At 44.4% G+C, this 23,546-nt stretch overlaps 1 protein-coding gene across 2 annotated transcripts; it reads left to right on the top strand.

Moving 5' to 3' along the window:
- The first annotated feature begins 3,446 nt into the window (after window positions 1–3,446).
- PJA1 (praja ring finger ubiquitin ligase 1) lies at window positions 3,447–7,891 on the top strand. 2 transcript variants are annotated; one of them, XM_045847531.1, is made up of 2 exons: window positions 3,447–3,593; window positions 5,631–7,891. In XM_045847531.1, exon 2 carries the CDS (start codon window positions 5,644–5,646, stop codon window positions 7,438–7,440), a length of 1,797 nt encoding a protein of 598 aa, XP_045703487.1. In that variant the 5' UTR covers window positions 3,447–3,593; window positions 5,631–5,643; the 3' UTR covers window positions 7,441–7,891. The 2 variants fall into 2 exon arrangements, with proteins under 2 accessions (XP_045703487.1, XP_045703485.1); XM_045847529.1 differs by having other exon boundaries at window positions 3,493–3,593; window positions 5,305–7,891.
- Window positions 7,892–23,546: the final 15,655 nt, after the last annotated feature.

Raw genomic sequence — 23,546 nt, forward strand, 5'->3', positions numbered from 1 at the left:
CCAAGGATTGAGGGGAAACCCTGTGAAAGAGGGTGGCCCAGCACTGCCTGAGCAGAGGCTGCAGGGGTAGGGGTAAGGGGAGCCTGTTTTCTGCCTTTCTAGCTTAGCCAGTGTCCCACCCCAGCTAGCCCTCACTACTCAGGGTGAGAAGCTCAGCCACAGATCCAGTAAGCTTCTCTAGGCCTACACCAGGGAACTTCCTACCTGGTAGGCCTGTCTCTCTTTTTTAAACTTATTAATTTATTTTTTTAGAGAGGAGAACAGAGGAAGAAAGAGAGGGAGAGAAACATCAGTGAGAGAGAGAAACATAGATTGGTTGCCTCTCGCATGCACCATGACTGAACCCACAACCCAGGCATGTGCCCTGACTGGGAATTGAACTGGAGACTTTTTGCTTTGCTGGATTTGGTTGCTAATATTTTGTTGAGAATTTTTGTATCTGAGTTCATCAGGGATATTGGCCTATAATTTTCTTTCTTTGTAGTGTTTTTATGTAGTTTTGGAATTAGGATAATGCTAGCCTCACAAAATGAGCTTAGGAGTTTTCCCTCCTCTTGAGGTTTTTGGAATAGCTTGAGGAACATAGGTGTTCTGATTTTAGTGTTTGGCGAAATTCACCTATGAAGCTACATGGCAAGGAATAAAAGCCTGACAGTGAGCACATGATTGAGTTTGGAAATGGATCTCATGAGGCCTACCAACAGTCATATAAAAGAGGTTGGATGTGGACTTCCTACCCCAATTGAGCCTGCAAGTGAAACTGCAGTCCTCGATGACAGTTTGAGTGCAACCTCATGAGAAACTTGAGCCAGAGGCACCCAGCTAAGCTATTCATAGATTTCTGACTCATAGAAACTGTGATATGATGCCCTGGCTAGTGTGGCTCAGTGGATTTAGTGCCAGCCTGCGAACCAAAGGGTCGCTGATTCGATTCCCAATCAGGGCACATGCCTGAGTTGCAGGCCAGGTCCCCAGTGGCGGATGTGTGAGAGGCAACCACACATTGATGTTTCTCTCCCTCCCTTCTCCTTTCCAAAAATAAATAAATAAAATATTTTTTAAAAGAAACTAATAAATGTTTGTTTTATTTAAATTGTAAACTGCTAAGTTTTAGGGCAATTTGTTCTACAGCAATTGATAACTACTCCACACCCTTTCATGCAGAAATTCCATTTCAATGTACATACACTAGAGCAGTTTTTTCAATTCTTTTCACTTCAAAGCATGTGTTTAAAATGTTAATATTTATACCAGCTCACTAGGATGAAAAGACAATCCGCTCTTAGCGAGAGACAACAGTCACCAGGCTAGTAGTTGGGTGAAGCCAGATCCAAGTTCCTAGAAGGCTAATGGGGATCAATATACCAGAACACCCATTACTCTCAGTTGGAAAGCTCTGCCCCAGAGAAACTCTTACATATGGCCACAAGGAACTATGTTCATTTACTCTGCATTTATACCTATAGAAAACAGAAACAACCCAAGTCCAACATGAGGGAAAGAAATGAAAGAAATTGGATAATTCATGCACTAGAAGTCCATACAATAATATATTATAGCAATATGATAATGGAAAGTTGAAACAATAGTATTCTGCCGTTAAAATGCATGACCTACATTTACATGTATGAAACTGCTAACTTTCTAAAAAATAAGTGACAATTTAAGCTGCAAAGGCTATATTAATTATGATACCATTTATAGAACTTAAAATGCACAAAACAGTAAGTGTATTGGTTGCAGATATCTACATATGTAGAAAAGGTAAAACAAACACAGACAAGAAGGAAAATTCTAAATGGTACTTCTTTTGGGAAAAGAAGTAAGAGGAACAGGGTAAAGTGAGGGCTTCAACTGTAATGTTTTGATTCAAAATCAGAAGGATCTGAAGACCTGAACAAAATACAATTTGCTCCATCTGTGACATTTACATGGAAATGTGCATTTTGTACTTGGTCCTTTTCTGTATGTTTGAAATATGTTAAAGTTTTTTTAAATAAAAATGCATCCTTTGTTGAGTATATATATATACACACACATATTAGATCAAGCTTATTAGTCTTAAGTGTATTATTCAATCTCTCTATATCCTAATTTATTAGTTTATTTGATCTATCTACATCATAACAAGTGTGGTTAAGTGTCCTGCTATAATTGCAGACTTTCTGATTTCTCTTGACATTTCTAACAACATTTGCCTTATATATCTTGAAATTACATTTATTGGCATATAAATTTTAGTGACTATATCTTCTCAGTTAATGGAGCAACCCGTTTTGCTCTCTTGAATGATTTTTAGTTTGAATTCTTGATTTTTCCTATATTAACATTTACTACATGTCTCTTCCCTTCTTTCCGTTCTTCCTTCTTCCCTTCTCTTTCTTTTTAGAAGAAAATTTCTTCTTTCTCCTCCCTCCTGCCTTCCCTCCCTTTCTACATTTCCTCCTTCCTTCCTTCCTTCCTTCCTGCCAATATTTAACTGGGATATACTTCCAATTAATTATTTTTGCTTTAGGTGAAATTCATATAAACAGCATTATCAGTAGATTTTTTAAAACAAAATGCTCAAAATGAGAGTTTGTTTTTTATAGATGTAACCCATAATACATACTGATATTTTGGTTTTATTCCTCCATTTTGTGGGGCTTTTCATCCATTTTTGCTTCCTGTCTAATCATTTCTGAGCTTTGTTAAAACTGAATTTTTTTTGTACATGCTATTTCTTTAATGGTTTAAAAGTCATACATCTCTTTTGCATTCTGTTATTACCCCTAATTTTTTTTTGGTCTTGCATTGTGCATTTTATTTCTAGTCAGAACCAAACTTTGCTATTGTTGTGAAGGTAGGAGCTCTCTATTGGTTGCAAATATTACAGATATATTGTGAAGTGCCATTTTACAAAAGGAAGTGAGATTGTATCAATTCAAAAGGCATAGCTGTAATATTGCTCAACTGCAAAACAACTTAGCAGAATGTGAACGTGTGTTGTTTTTTTCATGATTGATTATTTGTTTTGGATAGAGTAGCTTCATTTGTAATTAACAGCAACAAACTGCACTGTAAACAGTTCAATTTGCCTCAACCAGGTTGAAAAAATTTAAGCTTATTGCAATGCTAAACATAGTTTCAGAATTTTAATACTTCCAGTACAAACCATAACATGTAACATAGGATATATATTAATATAATTACTTTCACATTGGAATTAATCAGAAAGAATTTGCAGATTTCATTTTATTAAAAAAAAAACAGAACAGAAGGGAGTATTACTAAATGGTTAACATTTGTTATAGCTGGCTGTTGGTTACATTTCTCCCTGTTCTTTTCTGTATCCTTGACGAATTCATCATTTGAAATGAAATAAAGCTTGCGGGCCCACCGCGATTTGTCTAGAGCTGCCGCCTCCCTCCCACCTGAAGAGGGCGGCCCCAGCTGAAGACTCCGTCACTTCCGTGGCTGCAGTCACGCCCGCCCGCTAGATGTTTATCTGGCGGGGGAGGAGCCCGACCGCGAGCAGCCGCGGCTCTGGCGGTTGTGGCGGTCGGAGGTCCAAGAGCGCTGCTCCTCTGGAGGACACGCGTCTGTACGCACTGGTAAGTGAAAGGCTGTTGATGTCCTGCATTCACCCAGACGGGGCTGTGGCATGAGTGGCCAGGCACCGGAGGGAGAATTTGGAGGAGCTTTAAAGAACAGATTTTCCGGCTAGCCCCTCGGGAAGGGGTGGGGTGATCGTGGGATCTGAGTGCAGAGGGAGGCCTGAGTCTTCCAACTGCCTCTTTGGGAGCCCCATCCTCTATCCCCCAGCCCCTTTCCTGTGGTGCGCCCCCACTAGAATGGCTTTAATCACTGACAGGGAGTGGTGGTCGCAGCACTCACCCTGCCTCTCTTCCCCTCTCCCTTTCCTCCCTTCTCAGCCACTTTGCGGAGCACTCCGTGGCCTTTCTGCCCTTATTTTGCAGTTAGTTTGCTGAATGGTAAATTGTTAACATTGTTAGATAAGTGTATTGTTGTCAGAAAGATAAATTATTCCCAGGGAAAAACCATACCCACACCCATCCTCCCCCCCTTCCCCACCACATTGATTAGAATCTAGCATTTGACCTTAGAATATTTTCCCATCTCTGATTTGACATTGCTGTCCCTCCCTCCTCCTTGTGTCTCCTCTCCATCCCAGTGTCTTCCTGTTCCCCTCCCCATGTCTCTCACCCGCGGGGACACACACTAGTATGCACATACACACATGCATACCCACATAAAACTTCTATTGGAAGCCCCTTCTTCCTCTCCTACCCAATACTAAAGGTTCCTGCATGACCCTTCCCCCATGCACACATAGACACATGCTACACACTGTCACGCCCTTCCTTGCTTTTCCCCAGGTACACACATACACACACACACACACTCCCTCACCATCCAGGTCTACCATACCCCCTGTCAGCCACATACATACATATGGATGGTCTCACATGGCTGGCTCGTCATTCATACATACACATGCCCTGTACATACACATGTGCCCCTCACACACCCCTCCCAAAAGCTCGGCTCTCCCATCTACTACAGATGTGTACAGACAGACCTCCTTCGCTGGCCCCTGTGGTGCACACATTCACACTCACAAAAATCTTCCTCCAGGGAAACTAACATTTCTCCATTGTTCCCTTCCACTTTGACTGAAACACACAAACTCACGGACACCCCTGTCCAGTGCCACCATACTCTTCCTGGCCTGCTACAAACACATAAACCCATGTGTCTCTCCACATAGTTCCAGCCACCATACATACAGTCACACACACAGACAAATTTTCTTTCTCTTACACTTACATGCACCCCTCTCCTCTGAAGGCATCCCACCACACCTGCCATTTTTATATGCACATCCAGAATGGGTCTCATTCTGTGTGATATTCACACTTCTTCCCACTACACTGTCACCTGTATGTCCCCCCAACAAACATTCATGTCTCCATTGCATGATTGCTGCTTCCCCTTCCACCTGCCTCTCCCCTCCTGACAGACACGTAGGCACTTGGTGCACACACGGTGATCTATATTTTCCACCCTATTCCAATGTGCAATTCTCCTGTATGTCTCCAGGGCTCAGAAAAATGCAGACACCCCATAAAATAACCACAGCAGCCTTTCCTTTTCCTATGTTGGCACAATTCCATCGTACTTCACCCACCTACCTAGCATCCAGTCACACCCCCCCATCTTCTGTTGTATTCTCCCCTAAGTCTGGCTTGCCTACGAACCTAGTTTTGTAATCATTTTGCCAACATTAAAAATGTGTTCCAGGTCTACACCTGACAGTCACTGGAATGCTACTACAGGCTTTAGAAGAAAGTGAAACTAATTTTAAAGGCCCCTTATTCTTTCTGTTACCTGCCTGCTGAAGTGGAAAGAAATCTCCCTGTTCCTTTGTTGTGAACTGATTTGACCTTCCCATCTCCAAAAGGTGTGCAGGGAGTAGGAGCCTTTCCACTCGAGCCCCAGCTGTACTGGAAACCCTCCTAAGTCACAGCAATGGGTCAGGAATCTAGCAAGCCTCTATGGCTCAAGCCCGCAGGAGGGTATCAGTCCCAGACAGGTAGGAGGTATGGAAGAAGGCATGCTTATGTCAGTTTCAGGCCATCCATGAGCCAGCACGAAAGGATTTCCAGCCAGAGAAACACAACATCTGAACTCCCGATGCACAGATCAGACTCTAGTCAAACCACCAAGAGGAGCCGATCGCCATTTTCCAGCAGTCATCATCGTTGGAATGACAGTGAGAACTCAGGAAGCAGCCTGAATGTTGATAATGAGGACTATTCCAGGTACCTGCCAAGAGAGTACAGGGCTCCGGGTAGCAGAAGAGGAATGGCTTATGGACATATTGACTCTTTCAGGGCAGAGGATAGTGAGGAGGAGGGGGCTGGGCCTTTGGAGCGAGTGCGAGTGAGAGAGAAAACTGGCAAGTTCAAAGATGATAAGCTGTATGACCCAGAGAAAGAGGCGAGGTCTTTGGTTGGGGTGTCCCCCCAGTTCTCTAGTTTGAATCGTGATGTGACACAGGATCTTGACAAGCTAGACCCAGCCCCTGCAGTGACACGCTGTTCTGGCAGAGCTGAGTTCCTGCAGCAAAAGGGCATGGCTCTTCAGACCTCTGCTGCTGACAGCAAGGTAGCTGCACAAGGCAACAGCCTGGAGAAGGAGAAACCGGAGCAGAATTTACCTGTGCATCCCAGCAGGGCTCCTGTGAGTATTTATGGTCGGGGGGGAAATACCCCAAAGGGTGCAGAGGAACCGGTGGTGAGGCCCAAAATCAGAAATCTGGCCAATCCAAACTGCATGAAACCAAAAATATTTTTTGATACTGATGATGATGACGATATGCCACACAGTACTTCCAGGTGGAGGGATACTGCCAGCACTGGTGATCGGCACCTGGACAACCTGGCAAGAAGAGGCAGAGGTGAGAATTCCAGTGGTTACTTTGAGCTAAAGTACCCTGAAGACAAGAGGGAATTCAGGAATAATCAAATGAAGCCAGAAAAGATGCCGAGATGGCAACGGACCATGGCTGACCAAGACTTCTGGATGTTCAGTGACGATTACTACAAATACTGTGATGAAGACTCTGACAGCGACAAAGAGTGGACTACTGCTTTGCATCACAGGTATGGAGGCTGGGAGAAAAACCTGTCATCCAGTGGTGAAAGCTGGGAGACTCTGCTTGGGAAAGAAGAGCATGAACCTGAGCCAGCCAGAGTGAACGCCAGTGCCAGTGCTAGCCCCATTGGTAGGTCTGCCACTGGCAGCCATGGCAGCAGGGAACTTGGAGGAATTGGAGGACTGTCTCTTCAGGAAGATGCACAGGCATCACCAGGAGAAAGACAAGTCTCTTGGCTCCAGTACAATGAAAAAGAAAGCAGCAGCGAGGGGGATAATGATTCTAGTCAGGAGGTTCTACAGCCTGGGGGATTCATGCTGGATGGCAACAACAACCTTGAAGATGACTCTAGCGTCAGTGAAGACCTAGAAGTGGATTGGAGCCTCTTTGATGGCTTTGCAGATGGCTTGGGGGTGGCCGAAGCCATCTCCTATGTGGATCCTCAGTTCCTCACATACATGGCACTTGAAGAACGCCTGGCCCAGGCAATGGAAACGGCCCTTGCACACTTGGAATCTCTTGCAGTGGACGTGGAAGTGGCCAATCCACCAGCAAGCAAGGAGAGCATCGACAGTCTCCCTGAGATCCTGGTCACTGAAGACCACAGTGCAGTGGGGCAAGAAATGTGTTGCCCCATATGTTGCAGTGAATATGTGAAGGGGGAGGTGGCAACTGAGTTGCCGTGCCACCACTATTTCCACAAGCCATGTGTGTCCATCTGGCTTCAGAAGTCAGGCACCTGCCCCGTGTGCCGCTGCATGTTCCCTCCCCCACTCTAAGACCAAGACTCTTCACCCCTGGTCTTCTCATTTTCCCCATCTGAAATCCACAGTACTGCAGGGGCCATCTCAAAATTAACAATTGAAATGAAACTAATCACTCCACTCATCCACTACTTGATTGATTGCTTGTGATCATTTTCAATGTGAAATGGTTGTGTATGATTGCTTTAAAATCATACTGTCTTTTAGAGTTCAGAAAGGAAAAAACTAAACATTCTAAATGCTACCTGAGATGGTGGTAAGAGCCTAACATTTCCTAACCTGAACATTGAAATGGGATGCATTTGTTTCTTCAGTAGAATATGTTGCTGTTAATTGTAACATCAAGTTTATCTGTTAAATATGTCCAAAAGGCTTCACTATTTCTGTTGCATGTTATGGGTTAATGTTCCTGTAATTGCAGTGCAGTAAAAGCTTATTAAAGTTCTTCTTTTGGTTTTATATGGTACAGTGGAATTGTTTGGTTTTGTCAAAAACAATGGTATTAAGTGACTTTTTAATGGATGCCCTGTATTTGCATCAAAATAGGGTTTTTGGTGTTCCCAAATAAGTAGAAAAACTTTCATTCTACTGGAAATGCTGACACTGACAACAGCAAAAAATTAAGGGTAATTATTTCTAAAAGTAGAAATAAAGTGCATGGTTATCAAACTACTGTGGGGCAAAGGCTGCATACAGAATACTCTGTCCGTCTATGGGAAGGAGAGAAACGAGAAAGCATGGTGAAATGAAAGAACAATGGTAGGAGTAAATCAAAACTGCATGTAGGAGTGATGGAGTTAAAATCCCCTTTGAGAAAACAGACACTCCCAGAGGGAATGGTTAAAAAACATAAAGCTCTATGCGGGTTATACACCTTAACACAGTGATACAAAAAGAATAGAAAAATACATGCCAGACAAGTGCTGAGGAAAACATTTAGGCACCCACTTACACAGAGTGAACAGGCCGTAACATTTGGCCATGTTGGCTTCAGATCTCTCTCTCAATTTCTCTCTTTTTCTCTCTCCAATAAAGAGACTATTTTAGGTACAAATGAAGTTCCTCACCTGTCATATTTACCTTTCTCTAAGAGGTAAGAACTAGCCAGGAAATGGTGTCTTTACTTCTTGTCTGTTTTTAGACATGTATGTGTGTATGTATATGTACATATGTATGTATATTTTTGTATATAGGTGTGTGTGTGTGTATCCAATATAGAATGTTTCTGTTTTTAAAATAGACATAATTGATAGAATGTGTGCATTGTTTTGCAACTTGATTTTTTCACTCAACATGGTTTTTGAGATTTAGCCATTTTCATACATGTTGATCTAGTTCATGCATTTATAACTGCTGTATACTAAATACTCAGTTGTGTGAGTTACCACAATTTATTTATGTGTTCCCTGTTGGTGGACACTTAGGTTCTTCCCAGTATTTTGTGGCAATCAATGAACATATTTAAGAGCTGTCTCCATGTGCATGTGTGAGTTTCTCTATATACAGAGATGAAATTTCTGGGTTTTACTTAGGGTTGGAGGTAAAATTTTGCAGTCTTAGGATCTGAGCATCTTCATCCAAACTAGATATTGCTAAACTGCTTTCCAAGGTATCCACATTTATGCCCCTCCCAACAGTTTCTGAGAGGTGTTTTCAGCTCCAGCAGTCTGGATATCATTAATGTTTCATGTTCAACCTCACTGGCAATTTGTGACATGGAAATTAACACAACAATGAAACATTTTCTGATTGTGTCCATCAGAAAGCAATGATTTTGCGTTGTGATAATATCTAGTTTGGGCTAGGAACAGAAGAAATGGGAGCACTCCTGCTGTTGGTGTGAATGTAAACCATAGCAGTCTTTTTGGAGAGCAGTTTGAGGAATAGCTATCTTTCAAAATCTAAAGTGGGGCCTGTCCTTCAGCCTGCCTTAAAATACTTTGGTAATGTGACTTAATACTATGCAGCAGTTAAAACTATACATACTGGTATGGGAAGATTTCCAGCATATAAGTAAAAAAAAGCATATTGTAGAGCAATGTTTACAGTCTTTATGGAAAATAAAACCTTAGAAAACCACACTATATATGAAAATGCATAAAAGTGTCTGGAAGGCTACATGCTAACTGATGGCAGTGGCCACCTCTGGGGAGGGACAGGGGCTTGGGGGAAAGGAATGAGGAAGGGGGCTTTTGATTTTTCACCTGAAATATTAATCAATTCATGTGATGTTTTTTACAGTGTGTTTTCATGATTATTAGCACAATAAATAAAATCAAAAAACTTTCCAATGTTTGAATAAAAAAGCAAGATGATTGCTCTCTCACTGCAAGTATGGAAACATGGGTAGAAGCCATGATGTTTTTTTTCTGCACCTGGTCCCCTGCAGACATTGCATGTTACCCCTTGGCCTTCTGCCAGCACCTCAGCTGCCACGCAGACTCCGAAGTCCAAGCAGGTGACCTTAGAGAGCCCTTGTTGGGCAGGGGTGTGGTGGTTTGCCTAATATTAACCTTTGCTGCACCCTGACTGGCACCACACAAGGAGGTATGTTAGGAGCACCCATGGGTCCTGGTCATCTTCCTGCTCTTTGAGTCAAAATTAGTAAATAAATCTGGGGAAGGGGACCCCTCCCCAGTGCCTGCAGCCCCTGCTGGTGTTCAAGAAGCCTGTCACTGCAGAGGGTCCTTCTGGAGGTGAGGCTCTCTAGACCAGAGACACCCACAAGGTAAGGGACTTGGACCCCAGGCCCCCAAACAGCCTGGACTTTGGACCTCAGCTAAGAGCAGCAGACCCTTGTGTTCAGAACCTTAAGTCCATAGGGAGGAAGTGAGAGGTGCTGAGGTCACCAGGTGTTTTCCCCTCTGCTGCTGTGGTGATGACAGTGTGGTCTGAGCTGACGGCGCTGGTGGCCGGAAGCTCCTGTGTAGGATGTGTATGTGTCCTTGGCCTCCCAGTTCCCTTGTTACTGCCAGGTTGTGATTCTTCGGCCTCCCAGAAAATTCCCCAAGCCCCCCTCCATAGCTTTCCAATAAAACTTCAGCTTAAATGAACTCGAGTTGGTTTCTGTTGTTTACAAGAAAGAACTCCAAATGGCATGCTTACCAATACCATAGGCCATTTTTGTGCCTGTTTTCCTAGTCACGTGAAATATCCCAAATGGCCAGGGGTCAGGCAATTTCTATTTACAATGCAGTGGGACCCAGTATTGGCACCTGGAGCTATGGCTCTAGAACAGCAGGTCACGGGCGCCGCTCCACACAAAGCAGTCACTTTTGAGAGTAGGTCCTTTGGCAGGTTCATCAAAGGTGCCACCCACCACACTACACTTCTTGGTTTATGGGCTTATTTCCTGGCTGTGGTCTAAATAGCCTCACATTTTTGGTCACTTATTTGTAGCATAAACCACTATGTATTGCAAAAGAGCTCCCCAGTTTCCTGAGGTGGTCCCCACAACTAGCCCTACAGCTGAACTGTCATAAAGCCCTACCTTCTCTTAACTACCCATTCCAACTAGATCCTTCTATGTTTGTGCCTGGACCTCTGATCTGAAATGTCCTTCCCAACCCTGCCAATTCCACTCATCCTTTGAAAAGTCCTGTTCACATGTAAGTTCCTGAAAACAATTATTTCCTGATAGTCCTAGCTCCTTCCCTGTCTGTATCTCATCCCTGTGGTCCTTGAGGTCAGGGGCTACCTATGTCTAAGGCATTTCCACAGTCCCTGCACCCAGTGCTTGGCTCAAGTGTTCAGCAACACTTGCTGGCAAGGTGAAGAGGTCCTCTGCTAGGGTAGGCTCAGGGCACAGGTTATGTTTGGAGAGCCCAGGAGGAGTCAGGGAGGCTTGGCCTGACCAGGTTCATCAGACCAAGCCGTAGCCCCACCCAAAGCACATCGTCTGCAGGCCCTGGCAGCCCTCCTCCCCTCCTGTCAATTTCTGCTCTCCTTTTCTGTTTGTCCTGCTGAATCTGCAGGGGTTCAGAGGCTGTTTTCAGGCACAGGGTCTGTGGCTAGGAAATGGTGCTCACCTTGAGGATGAAGCAATATATGACAACCAGCCTCAGCCCACTGCTCTTTGGCCTGAATTGAATGTCTGACAAACATGGAGTTGATAGGGTGCTTGTCCATCTGCCATCTGACTACAGCCTTTAATGAGGCCCAAAAGATGGAGCAAGATGGGTTCTGGAACCCCTGAACAACATTTTCAGCTTGCCTTGACATTTGCTTCTGCAGAATGGACCTTTGCAGCTGGGCACACCACTGCAGGTTTCTGCAGCCCCATGTATGCCTCCTATCCTGTTTCCTCCCTCCAGAATTTATTGTACTATCTCAAAGAGGTTGGTTAAATGTTAGTAAGGCCTCGTCACCCCTTACATTGGGATAAGACCTCCCCAGACTGGTTCACATTCAATGATGTCTCTGGATCCAGCTGTAAGCCACAGAAGGTGAAGGGTAAGGAAGTTCAGAAATATGGCGGCGCTTCTGAACAGAGAGCAAGACTATGTCTGCTTGGTGGGGGTGGGCAGCAGAAGTGTCTTCTGCACACCCATCCTAGCCCCCAGGAGGTGAGGATTGGGTAGGGGTCTGATCCTCAGCATAAGAGCCCAGACTGCCTGCAGCTAGACTCTCCCCATCCCCCTTCAGGTGCTGCAATGGTACAGGCTGCCAGCCTCCCAGCAGCATACTAAAACATCAGGCAGGAGCAGCCTTGGGGCACCAAGATAATAGGGCACCAGTCCTATGCCTGGAAGGAAGGGGAGAAACAAGTCATAGGTTTGGGGGTGGGGTTAAGGGGGTGGGTTCTTCCACAGGACCTAGGGACTAACAGACAGTAACTGCTTATATAGTCGGAAGAATTTGCTGAAGCAGGGCTTGGGAGCCAGCCTGAAAGGAGGTAGGGACAGGGCACCAAATGCCTGAAGGCAAATCTCCAGGCAGGGCCCAGGGAAACCAAACCCAAGGCACTGCTCAGCCCAGATCAGGCTGGTATTCAGTAAATGCGTTCCTGCCCACCACTGTACTTGGAGATGGGAATCCTGAGCTGACTAGTTCAACAAATACAGGGGTTGGCATAAGTAGGTTTACAGCTGTCCTATAAATAATACAATAATTAATAATAATACAAGCACAAACTCTGTGTTTCGAATACTTGCAACTATAAACTTACGTTTGCCCTACTTTTGTACTTGTTGACCTGCGGTGTGTTGGATGGGGGGGTTCTGCGAGAGGTGAATAAGGCTTAGTGCTTTTCTCAAAGACCTCACAGTCTAGTGTGTGAAACAGACCCATAAAGAGAGGATTACAGCCTTCTGTGGATAGCACTACATGGAGGCAAACACACAAGGACCTGGGAGCAAATATTGTGATTGGCTGTGCTGGGAAAGGGGGCTGGTTCTTGGAGGTATCCTGGGTGAGGTCACTTGGAAAGCACCAAGTAGGCATAGGTGAGTAGGCTTTAGCCAGGTAAAGGGAGGGAGGGAGGAAGGATAGGCTCTGCCTTTTGAAATGGTTTCTATCAATGGGAGTGGGTTTGTCTGAAGGGTGCCCCTTAGGGAAATGCATTAGCATTTTAAAATCCAAACTGTCTGACCTAGCAATTCCACTAGAAATTCTACCTGAGCAGAAGTACAAGGTTGTTTGTGCAAGGATATTTATTGGCTTGCATTGTTTGTAGTAGCAAGAGACTGGAAAGCATTTGAACATCCATCACTGGGGCCCGATTACATAAATGATGGCACAACCATCAGACACTTCATTAGACCGTCCTTGGCCAGCATGCTGCAGACCAGCAGTGTTGCAGTGCAAGAGTATCCAGAAACCAAGAAGTTCCACAAGGGCAGCGCAGAACAGTGGGCATAGTTACCAGGCACATTCACAAGAGATACATGCATGTCAATATGGCCTGGGTACCAAGAATGTCTCTGGAAAGATACACGACAAACAGGAGCTGAGGTCAGGGGCAAGAAGGAGCCTCACGTGCCGTTTGTCCCTTTGGAGCTTTTGTTAACTTGATTTTGAAAAAAGATTTTATTTTTAGAGAGAGGGGAAGGGATGGGGAAAGAGAGGGAGAGAAACACCAATGTGAGAGAGAAACTTCAATCAGCTGCCTTTCATGCCTGCTGAGCATGCAACCCAGGCATGTGTCCTGACCAGGAATCAAATTAGCAACCTTTCACTTTGTGGGATGACACCCGAGCAACTGAGCCACACCAGTCAGGGCATTAATTTGATTTTTTAAGACTATGTGTATACATAGCAGAGTGCAGAGGGAGAGAGAGAAGAGAGAGAGGCAGGAAGGCAAAGACTTTAGGCAAAGAGAACTGAATGAACAAAGGTGGGGTGGGGATATATGGAATAGTCTGATAGTATGGCATGTGTGCATGATTCTCTGTGAACCAGAAACCTCCCAGGCGGGCCTGACAGGGAGAAGAGGAAGCAGAGTCCAGCAGGCCTCAGGAAGACATGGCGTCGGGGCCAGAGGGTGGCCCAGTCCCTGGAGCGGTTTCACTATGTAAAAGAGACCTCCAGATTGGACATGGGCAAAACCAAAAGATTATCAGGAAATCCACCATCATGTTGGTAACAGGTGCTTCTCTCTCAGTGGGGGATTATAGGTCATTTTAATTTTGTTTCCATTTTGAGGGCATTTCTCAAATTATCTTCAACAAGCAGGTGACCAGGGAGAAAAAGTACAAAAAATAATTTGACTGTTAGTGAAACACTGACTCAAGCCTCTGAAGGGGGGCTATTCCCCAGGGAAGCCAGGTAGGACCTGTCAGCCACCCTAGGGCAGAAAGACCTGCCTCTGAAACAGTTTTCATGATAATTAACTGTGAGTGGTGAGCAGGGCACATACCCTCTCTTTCCAGCCTTGCTTAGCTTATTTATAAAATGGGACAAAAGAACCCCTACGTCATCGGGTGGTTGGAATGAGCAAATTAAATAACGGATGGACACAATCTGCTATATAAGCATCAAGGAATGGTGGTTGTTGGTTGTTCCCACTTTTCTGGCTCTTTTTTTCCCCTCTAAGCTGCAGCAGCTCAGAGAAAACCCCCTAGTCCATGGTGGAAAGACCCCCTCCACACACACACATTCTCTCTTCAGCAACCTAGGAAGGCTGAATCCTCTGGATGCCTGGCCCAGTCTGGAGAAAAATACTTAGCAGGGAGTCCAACATTCCCTTTGGAAACAGAGTGCAGCAAGAGGGGGAGGAGGAGGAGGAGGAAGTAAAATGTTTGCTATTTTTTTCTGTGCAATTGACTCTGCTGGCTGAGGTTCTTTGCTCACCGCTGTCTGTGTGCACAGATGGCGGTTGAGACCCTCTTGGTGAAGGGCTCGGCTTCCTGTGGAGAATGCCCACCCCTCCAGGCCCGCTGAGGAATGTGGGCTGTCCTGGGTGGATAGGCTCTGTGTCTGCCTCCCCCCACCCCGCCCCGTCCCTCCCTGAGCCCCAGCATGACCACTCCTCAGGCCTAGATGAAGGAGCTTCTGTGTCATGGGGCCCCCGCCTGATTAGACATGGCTGCCACACTGACTCCTCCCTCACAGACTGGGCACTGGGGAAAGAAAAGCCCAAGGCTTGCCCAGAGTCTTCCCAGCTAGGAGAGAGGCTGCCCTGGAGCTCAGCTGGATCTGTGGGGGTTGGAAGATCCTACTGGTCTCTTTGTTCCTAAGCAGACAAGTCCCAGAGTGCCAGGGTCAGGACAGTGCCGGGTGGGGGCCTCTATGGCTCTAGTTCCTGGGGCTTGTCAGCCAAAGCCTAGAACATACACATGCAGATCTGATGGACCCAAAATCCTGAGCTGGTGTGGGCACTACAGAGGTGGAGCTTCCCAGTGGCCTGTAAGTGGACAGTCTAAAGTAGAGGTGATGAGGTCTGCTGTTACTAGAAGGACGCTAAAATGTCCCTTCCTACTCTGCTGTAGATGTGAGAGGGGTTTTATAGTATTTTTTCCTCTTCTCTGTGTTCAAAAAGCCACTCGACTACTTCTTAGCTCTGGGCCTTAGTTTCCTCCTCAATCAAATGGGGATGGTAACCTCATGGGACTGCTGTGAAGAGGACGTGGGGGACTAGTGCAGTGGCAGTATGTAGGGGACACTCTAGAAGTGGCATTTCCTTCCCATATTTATTAATGGCTTCCTTTTGTGGAGCACTGGGCAATCCAGAAGTGACCAAGATGGTCTCTGATCTTATGTAGTCTCAGAGGTTTGAGTCCCTGGAGCCTCTAGTCAGGCTTAACCTTGAGCTCTGTTTCTGACCTGGGGTTCTGACCTGTCCCTAAGACTCTGTCACTGCTCAGGTCCTGTGACATGCCCAAGGCCCAGTCTTTCTCTTGTTGGCCCAGCCTCTGTGGCCGCAGCCTGTGACTGCAGCCCACAGCCTGGAGACAGTTCTCCCTGGGCAGCTGGCCAGTCCGCTACCAAACACGTCTGGAAATGTATTGTGCAATCTTCACAATAGCTCTAAAAGGAAGGTGCTTTGATCGCTAATCTCAAAGGTATTTGCTTTCAGGTCTCAGCACTGCATTTCACTTGCTTCATGGCCTTGTACAAGTGCCTTAATGTCTCCATGCCTCAGTTTTCTCATCTGTAAAATGGGAGTTAAATAATAGTAACCCCCTTTGAGTGGAGCAGTTAAAGTGCTGATGCCTATTAAGCTTTCGACACTTGTTTATTGCTATCCTTAACAAACCTAGGCTCAGAAGGGAAAATGTCCTGCCCAAGCTAATCAGGACTCTGTTGGATTTCCCATACTGACTTATTGATGGGGCCATTGCAAGCACCTTCTAGCAGATTCTTGTGATACAACCCATTGCCTCTCAGGCAGGCCTCCCTCTGGGTTCCTATAACTTGGTCTCTCATCAGGCCTTGCTTCACTTCACACTAAAATAATAAAATTAATGATGCTAATAGAACACTGTGCTTGCACTTTAAAATACCGAACATATTCAATCCTTTGAGTAGCTCTATGAGGTAGGTGCTATAATCACCCCCATTTTCCCTGTAAGAAAACCCAAGCACAGAAAGATTAAGTAATTTGCCAAAGCCACACAACTATAAGTGGTAGAACTAGAATCCAAACCCAGAATCACTGCTCTTATCCATTATGCTCTAGAAGGAAGAGTTTGAGTTTGCCCCTCCCCACTGTGGTGAGCTCAGCCATATGTGACATAAAACTCCATGGGAACATGAGCCAGATCTGATTTATTCACAGCTCAGTGGCTAGCACGGTGCCTGGCACATGGTAGGTGCTTAATAAATCGTTGTTAAAGGAGTGAATAGATGAAACTAAAATAGGGTGTTGGCCATGGGGAGGGAGAGAAAAGACAGATTAGAGAGATAAGAAAGAGAACTGACCAGATTAGAGACTGATCCAATTGGTTATAGGAGGAACTCTTGGATGACTCCCAAGATTTTGGCTTTTGGGTGACTGGATGATGAGGTCATTTACTGAGATAGGAACCCTATTGGAGGGACGGAATGCAGGGGTGGGAGAGAAGCATTGATGAATTCAGTTTAGGATTTCGAGTTTGAGGTGCTTTTGAGACATGCAGGGGGATGTCCAGGAGGATATAGGATATAGGAGTTAAAAAGAGGGGTTTGGGCCTCCTGCCCACCCCCTTCAATCATACTCTATACGGCTGGCCCAGAGGCCTTTACTCTTCCTACTGGGAAGGAAAGGAAGGGATCTTTGATGGTGGGAATGGAGGGGGGGTCTTTTCTAAACCAAACAAATGCACACACAGTGCCTGCTTGTTGAGGATCAGCTTGCCTGGCTCAGGGCACATGTAGGCTGGCTTCCAGGGCAGACCCCCTCCCACCACCCGCCGGCCCCTGCCGCCTGCTCCCTGCCAAGGTGAGCTCTGACAGGGCGACTTGTCATCTTTTCAACACCTCATTTTTCCCTCCTTACTCACTGCCCGGGGAGAGGTCCTTCCTGTTTGCACACCTCGGGGGCTAGGCCAGGAGGAGGAACAAAAACAGCCTTCATGGGGCAGGGGGATGGGAGGGCAAAGGGAGAGGGCTGAGGGGACAGAAAGAGGGGGAAGGCATGGAGGGGAGGAGGAGGGGGACAAGAAGAAGGTTAAGGACCCAGCTCCTGCCTCCCCTCTGCCAGCCCATCCCTCTCTTTCTTTGTCTCTCACATGCATCTAGGAGGCTGATTCCCAGGTCAACCCAAGGAGGTCAGGATTCCGGCTGGGTTTAGATACTAGTTACCACATCTTCCTTACCTGGAATTGCCCAACCCAGAACACCCTGCTCTGTCCCCAGATCCAGGGCCTTTGTCCCCAGCTCCCCTACTCTTTATCTCTGCGTGTCCCACTCAGTGGGTCTGCGACCTCTAGCCCCAAGCCCAAGACTCCAGCTGTCCCCATCCTCGCTCCTCACAGGTTTCCTCCTAAGAGCCCCGCCCCCAGCAGCGGACCTGCAGGTAATCCCCTCCCCCCTCCAGCTCCCATTGCTCCAGCCCCTTCCAATTAGCTGAGTCTTGGATCCCCTCTGCTGGGAAAGGCCTCTCCCCTGGCGCCCCCTCCCCTCTTCGGCTCCCACGTGGGGAGCCCCGCTCCCAGGCCTGGCTGCCCCATTCACAGAGCCCTCCTCCATTGTCCGCCGCCTGTCACTCATGCAGGGCATTAGCATTTCTAAAGCCCACTTCTGCAGGTCGCTGCTTTGGCACAGCCTGGGTAGAGGAACTGAGCCCCATAGAACAACAATTACAACTAACCTTCAAGAGCACTTTAGAGTATATAATTCGAGTTTCTACATAGCCATTTCATTTACTTCTCACAACAGTCCTTAGCTGTAGGACACTGACATCCCGAGAAGTTTAGTGAGTTGCTCAAGGTCACAAAGTAATTTCTAAAGCCAAGATTTCAACTCAGGTTTATCTGATGCCAGAGGCCACATTCTTTCCACTACCCCACCTTGCCTGTAAAGCTGAGCTTGCTTCTGCTTGGCTTGGCTTAACGCTTTGGGGAAAGGAGTGCTGGATTCAGCCTAGAGAGGAGGTCCTGGGTGGTACCCTATATAGGCTTTGACTCCTTCAGGCCATCACCTGGGGAACATAGCCTGGCCTGAAATGCAGCATGAGGAGGAGGTGACAGGTTCATGTTCCAGTTCTGCCACTTAGCAGCAGGGTGGTCTTAGATAAGTGACTTAACTTTCTTTGTTCCTCAGTGTCCTCTCCTATTCAATGGGTTGGACTGAGTATTAAGTGAGTGAATATGCATAAAGGACATAGACTGTTAACATTATTATGTGCTCTGCCAACAGTCCTGGAGTCAGGAGCAGCATGGTGCCAGCAGGGGATAGCTTCCTTATCAGACAGCCTGGGATTCAAATCCTAGCTCTGTGACTTTGGATCAATGACTTACCTTCTCTGAGCCACAGCTTCCTTAGCAGTAAGATGAAGATAATAATAGTTCTCATTTTCCAGACCTGTGATGAAGATAAATATTTACCTGTGTCAACAATACACCAACAAATCAGACAATCTGGATAAAACACATAAATTCCTAGAAATATACAATCTTCCAAAACTGAATCAGGAAGAATCAGAGAATCTGAATAGACAAATTACACCTAGTGAAATTGAAGTAGTAATCAAAAAATCAAAACTCCCAACAAACCAAACTCCTGGACTGGATGGCTTCACAGGAGAATTTTACTAAACATTCCAAGAACTAACATCCATCCTTCTCAAACTATTCCAAAAATTTCAAGAGGGGGAAAGACTCCCAAGCTAATTGTTAGCACAAGGCCAGCATTATCCTAATTCCAAAACCAGATAAAAGCACTACAAAGAATCAAATCTATAGGCCACTATCCCTGAAGTATATAGATGCTAAAATCTTCAACAAAATATTAGCAAACTGGATCCAGCAATACATTAAAAAGATCATACACCACAATCAAGTGGGATTTATTTCTGAGATGCAAGGATAGTACAAAATTTGCAAATCAATAAATATGATATTTCACATAAACAAAACAAAGGATAAAATTATATGATTATACCAATAAATGCAGAAAAAGCATTTGATAAAATCCAGCACCCATTTATGATAAAAACTCTCAACAAAGTGCAAATAGAAGGAACATGCCTCAATGTATTAAAGGCCATATATGACAAACCCACAACTAACATCATACTCAATAGGTAAAAACTAAAAGCATTTCCCTTAATATTGGGAACAAGACAGGAATGTCTACTTTCACCTCTCTTATTGAACATAGTACTGGAAGTCCTCGCCACAGAGATCAGACAAGAAGAAGAAATAACAGGTATCCATATTAGAAATGAAGAAAGAAAACTGTCATTATTTGCAAATGGCATGATACAATATATAGACAACCCTAATGATTCCACCAAAAGTAACTACTACAATGGATAAACGAATTAAGTAAAGTGGCAAAACACAAAATAAATATCCAGAAATCAGTTGCATTTCTATACACCAATAATGAACTATAAGAAAAACAATTCCATTTACAATTGCATAAAAATATCTAGGAATAAATTTAACCAAGAATGTAAAAGACCTGTACTCAGAAAATTATAAGAGACTAAAGAAATTTAAAAAGATACAAATAAGTGGAAGCATATACTGTGTTCATAGATAGGAAGAATTAACATCATTGAAATGTCCCTATTACCCAAAGCAATCTATAGATTCAGTGCAATTCCTATCAAGATATCAATTGTATATTTCACAGACCTATAACAAATATTTCAAAAATTTATATGGAACCACAAATGACCCTGACTAGCCACAGCAATCTTGAGAAAGAAAAACAAATTTGTAGTTATCACACTACCTGATACCAAATTATACTATAAGGCCATGGTAATTAAAACAGCATGGTACTGGCATAAAAACAGACAATAGATCAATGGAACAGAATAGGGAGCCTAGAAATAAACCCAAGTCTCTGTGGTCAATTAATATTTCACAAAGGAGGCAAGAACACACAATGGAGTAAAGATAGTCTATTCAATAAATGATGTTAGGAAAATTGGAGAGACAGATACAAAAAAAATAAAACTAGACCACCCTCTTACATCATACATGAAAATAAACTCAAAATGGATTAAAGACTTAAATGTTAGACTCAAAATCATAAAACTCCTAGAAGAAAACATTGGCAGCAAAATCTTGGACATTTCTCATAGCAATATTTTTTCTGATATATCTCCTTGGGCAAGGAAAACAAAAGAAAAAATGAACAAATGGGACTACATCAAACCTAAAAGTTTTTGCATAGCAAAAGAAACCATCAACAAAATGAAAAGACAACCCATTGAATGGGAGTGCCTATTAGCCAATGATACCTCTGATAAGGGGTTAATATCCAAAATTTATAAAGAACTTTTAAAACTCAACACCAAAAAAAATTCAATTTAAAAATGGACAAAGACCTGAATAGACATTTTTCCAAAGAGAACATACAGATAGCCAATAAACATGAAAAGATGCTTGGCATCACTAATCATCAGAGAAATGCAATTAAAACTATAATGAGATATCAGCTCACATTTGTCAGAATAGCCATCATTAATAAATCAACAAACAACAAGTGCTGGTGAGAATGTGGATAAAAGGGAATCCTAGTGCACTGTTGGTGGGAATGCAGACTGGTGCAGCCACTGTGGAAAGCAGTATGAATTATCTTAAAAAATTAAAAATGGACCTACCTTATGACCCAATAATTCCAACTCTGGGAATATACCCAAAGAAGCCTAAAACACTAATTAGAAAGAATATATGCACCCTTTTGTTCATTGCAGCATTATTTACAATACCCAAGATTTGGAAGCAGCCCAAGTGCCCATCAGTGGATGAATGGATAAAACAACTATGGGATATTTGCACAATGGAATACTATTTGGTCATAAAAAAGAAAGAAACTCTTACCTTTTGTGACATCATGGATAGACCTGGAGAACATTATGTTAAATGAAATAAGCCAGTCAGAGAAAGACAAATACCATGGGATCTCATTTATATATGGAATCATATGAACACAGTAAACTAATAAGTAGAATAGAAACAGACTCATAGATGCAGAAGAAAGACTGACAGCTATCAGAGGGAATAGGGGTTGCAGGGCTGGGTGAAAAAGGTGAAGGGATTAAGCAAAAAAAACCCTCATAGGCAGACAACAGTATGGTGATGACCAGAGGGAAAGGGAATGGGGGTAAAGGAGGGATAAGTGGTGAGAGAAGGAGACTTGACTTGGGGTGGTGAACACACAGTTCAATATATAGATGATGTGTTATAGAGTACACCTCTGAAACCTATATAATTTTATTAACTAATGTCACCCCAATAAATTTAATTAAAAATATTTACCCAATCGTTTTCTGAAAAAATAGACTGACATAGACACTATATGCTTTAAAATTATTATTAATAATTCTGTTCAAGATCCTATTCAAGATTTTTACCTTCTTTGCCTCTTCTTACCTCACTTCTGACTCAGGGGTGCCTCTCATCTCTCTTGGGCTCCAGTTGTTTCCCAGTGTCTGAGCAACCTCTTGACTATAGTAGATGAAACATTTCCTGAGCCTCCCCATTGAGACTGAATGTGCAGGAGATAGATAGCCAGAGGACACAAGAATTCCCACATTTGCACCCACCCCAGTTATCCTCTGAGTGGGGAAACAAGCCCTCACATGTGTTCAACAATTGGAAACCTACCAAGTCCATTCCCACCTGTTGGTTATAGCATCAAGCTCTCCCTCACAATGGCTCTGGGGCATAGTAGGGCAGGACAGGGCATGCTCTGCTTTGTCCCAACTTATAGGTGAAGGTACAGAGGCTCAGAGAAAGGAAGAAACTTGCCTACAGATCCTAAAGCCAGGAGCTGAGACCAAATCCGAAACAATGCTGTCAGGGGTAATGTCCTAGCAAAATGTCCCCTTCTCTGTTTTCTGGTATCCATATATAAGGTTTTGCCCCTATAGACACATATGTTGGGCCATTGCACCCTCATAAAGTCTTGAATCACCAAAGAAAAATCATTTTATGAACTGGAAATAGAATACTTATTTTGATTCTATAGACATGACCTTGGTGATAAGGTCAGAAGGTCATTTGACTCCAATGATGACTATAAACAGGCTATATTCTCATTTTTGAAAAATCTTCACACAAGGATATGCTTATTGATTTGAGTGACAAGAAAGGGGGTGGGGGAGGGAGGGAAAGAGACAGAGATGAGAGAGAGATAGAGAGAGATAGAGAGAGAGAGAGAGAGAGAGAGAGAGAGAGAGATGTGAGAGAGGAACATCCATCGGTTGCCTCCCACATGTGCTGTGACTGGGGATGAAACCTGTAACCTTTTGGTGTATAGGACGACGTACCAACCAACTGAGCCACCCTATCAGGGCATAAACAGGCTATATTTTCTTTAGAAGAATCATTTTAATAGGCCAAACTAGTTCCAGTTGTATTATAACTAATCCAAATCACTTGGAAACTCCTTTGTCTCTTCAAGTCTCAGGTGCAGAACTCTAGTAAAAACCCTCTTCTAAAGTCTGTAGGGTTTTGGTTTAGGCCAGTGACTCTGAGCTGGGACAGAAAGTAGGGGTATGGGGGTGGTAGATTGCAGAATTCCCAAGGGCAAGTATAGTTGGTAAAAGTATATTCAATGTACCTATTCCTATCCACCCCATGGTCTAGCCTCCAGAAAATCAAGCTTGTATCTAAACGTTTTTGGTTGGTGGGGTGGGGGGTGTTGCATGAATGAAGACTGAGACATACTGAGTCAGCCAGTTTCTCTAAAAAGGTGAGAATTGATGGCTCTGGACACCACTGGGCTTGCTTCTGCTCAAACTTGTTATTGGGAAGATGGCCTGACTCGATTTGCACAGATTTAGGAGTCTGTCTGTGATAGTCCAAGGCCAAGTTCCAGCATCCCCTGGTCATGAGGAATGAAGTACCCAGCTCCACTCAATGAGGAAGAGGCAGTGGAAGCCACAATTTCACGTTCTGGAGAAAGGGTGCTCATCACTTTCTGGACTGAGTTTCCATTACTAGATACCACGGGCATGTAGCAGAGATGGGAGGGGTGTGGATCTAAGATGTTCAAGCCAGAAGGGTCTTTAGGCCAAG

Source organism: Phyllostomus hastatus, unplaced genomic scaffold (genome assembly GCF_019186645.2).
Source record: "Phyllostomus hastatus isolate PE091 unplaced genomic scaffold, TTU_PhHast_1.1 phas_contig_551, whole genome shotgun sequence".
Taxonomy (NCBI): Eukaryota; Metazoa; Chordata; class Mammalia; order Chiroptera; family Phyllostomidae; genus Phyllostomus; species Phyllostomus hastatus.

What these genes read in the sequence shown, in the direction of transcription:
- PJA1 (XM_045847529.1), top strand. Translation starts at nt 5,533, where the DNA reads ATGGGTCAGGAATCTAGCAAGCCTCTATGGCTCAAGCCCGCAGGAGGG.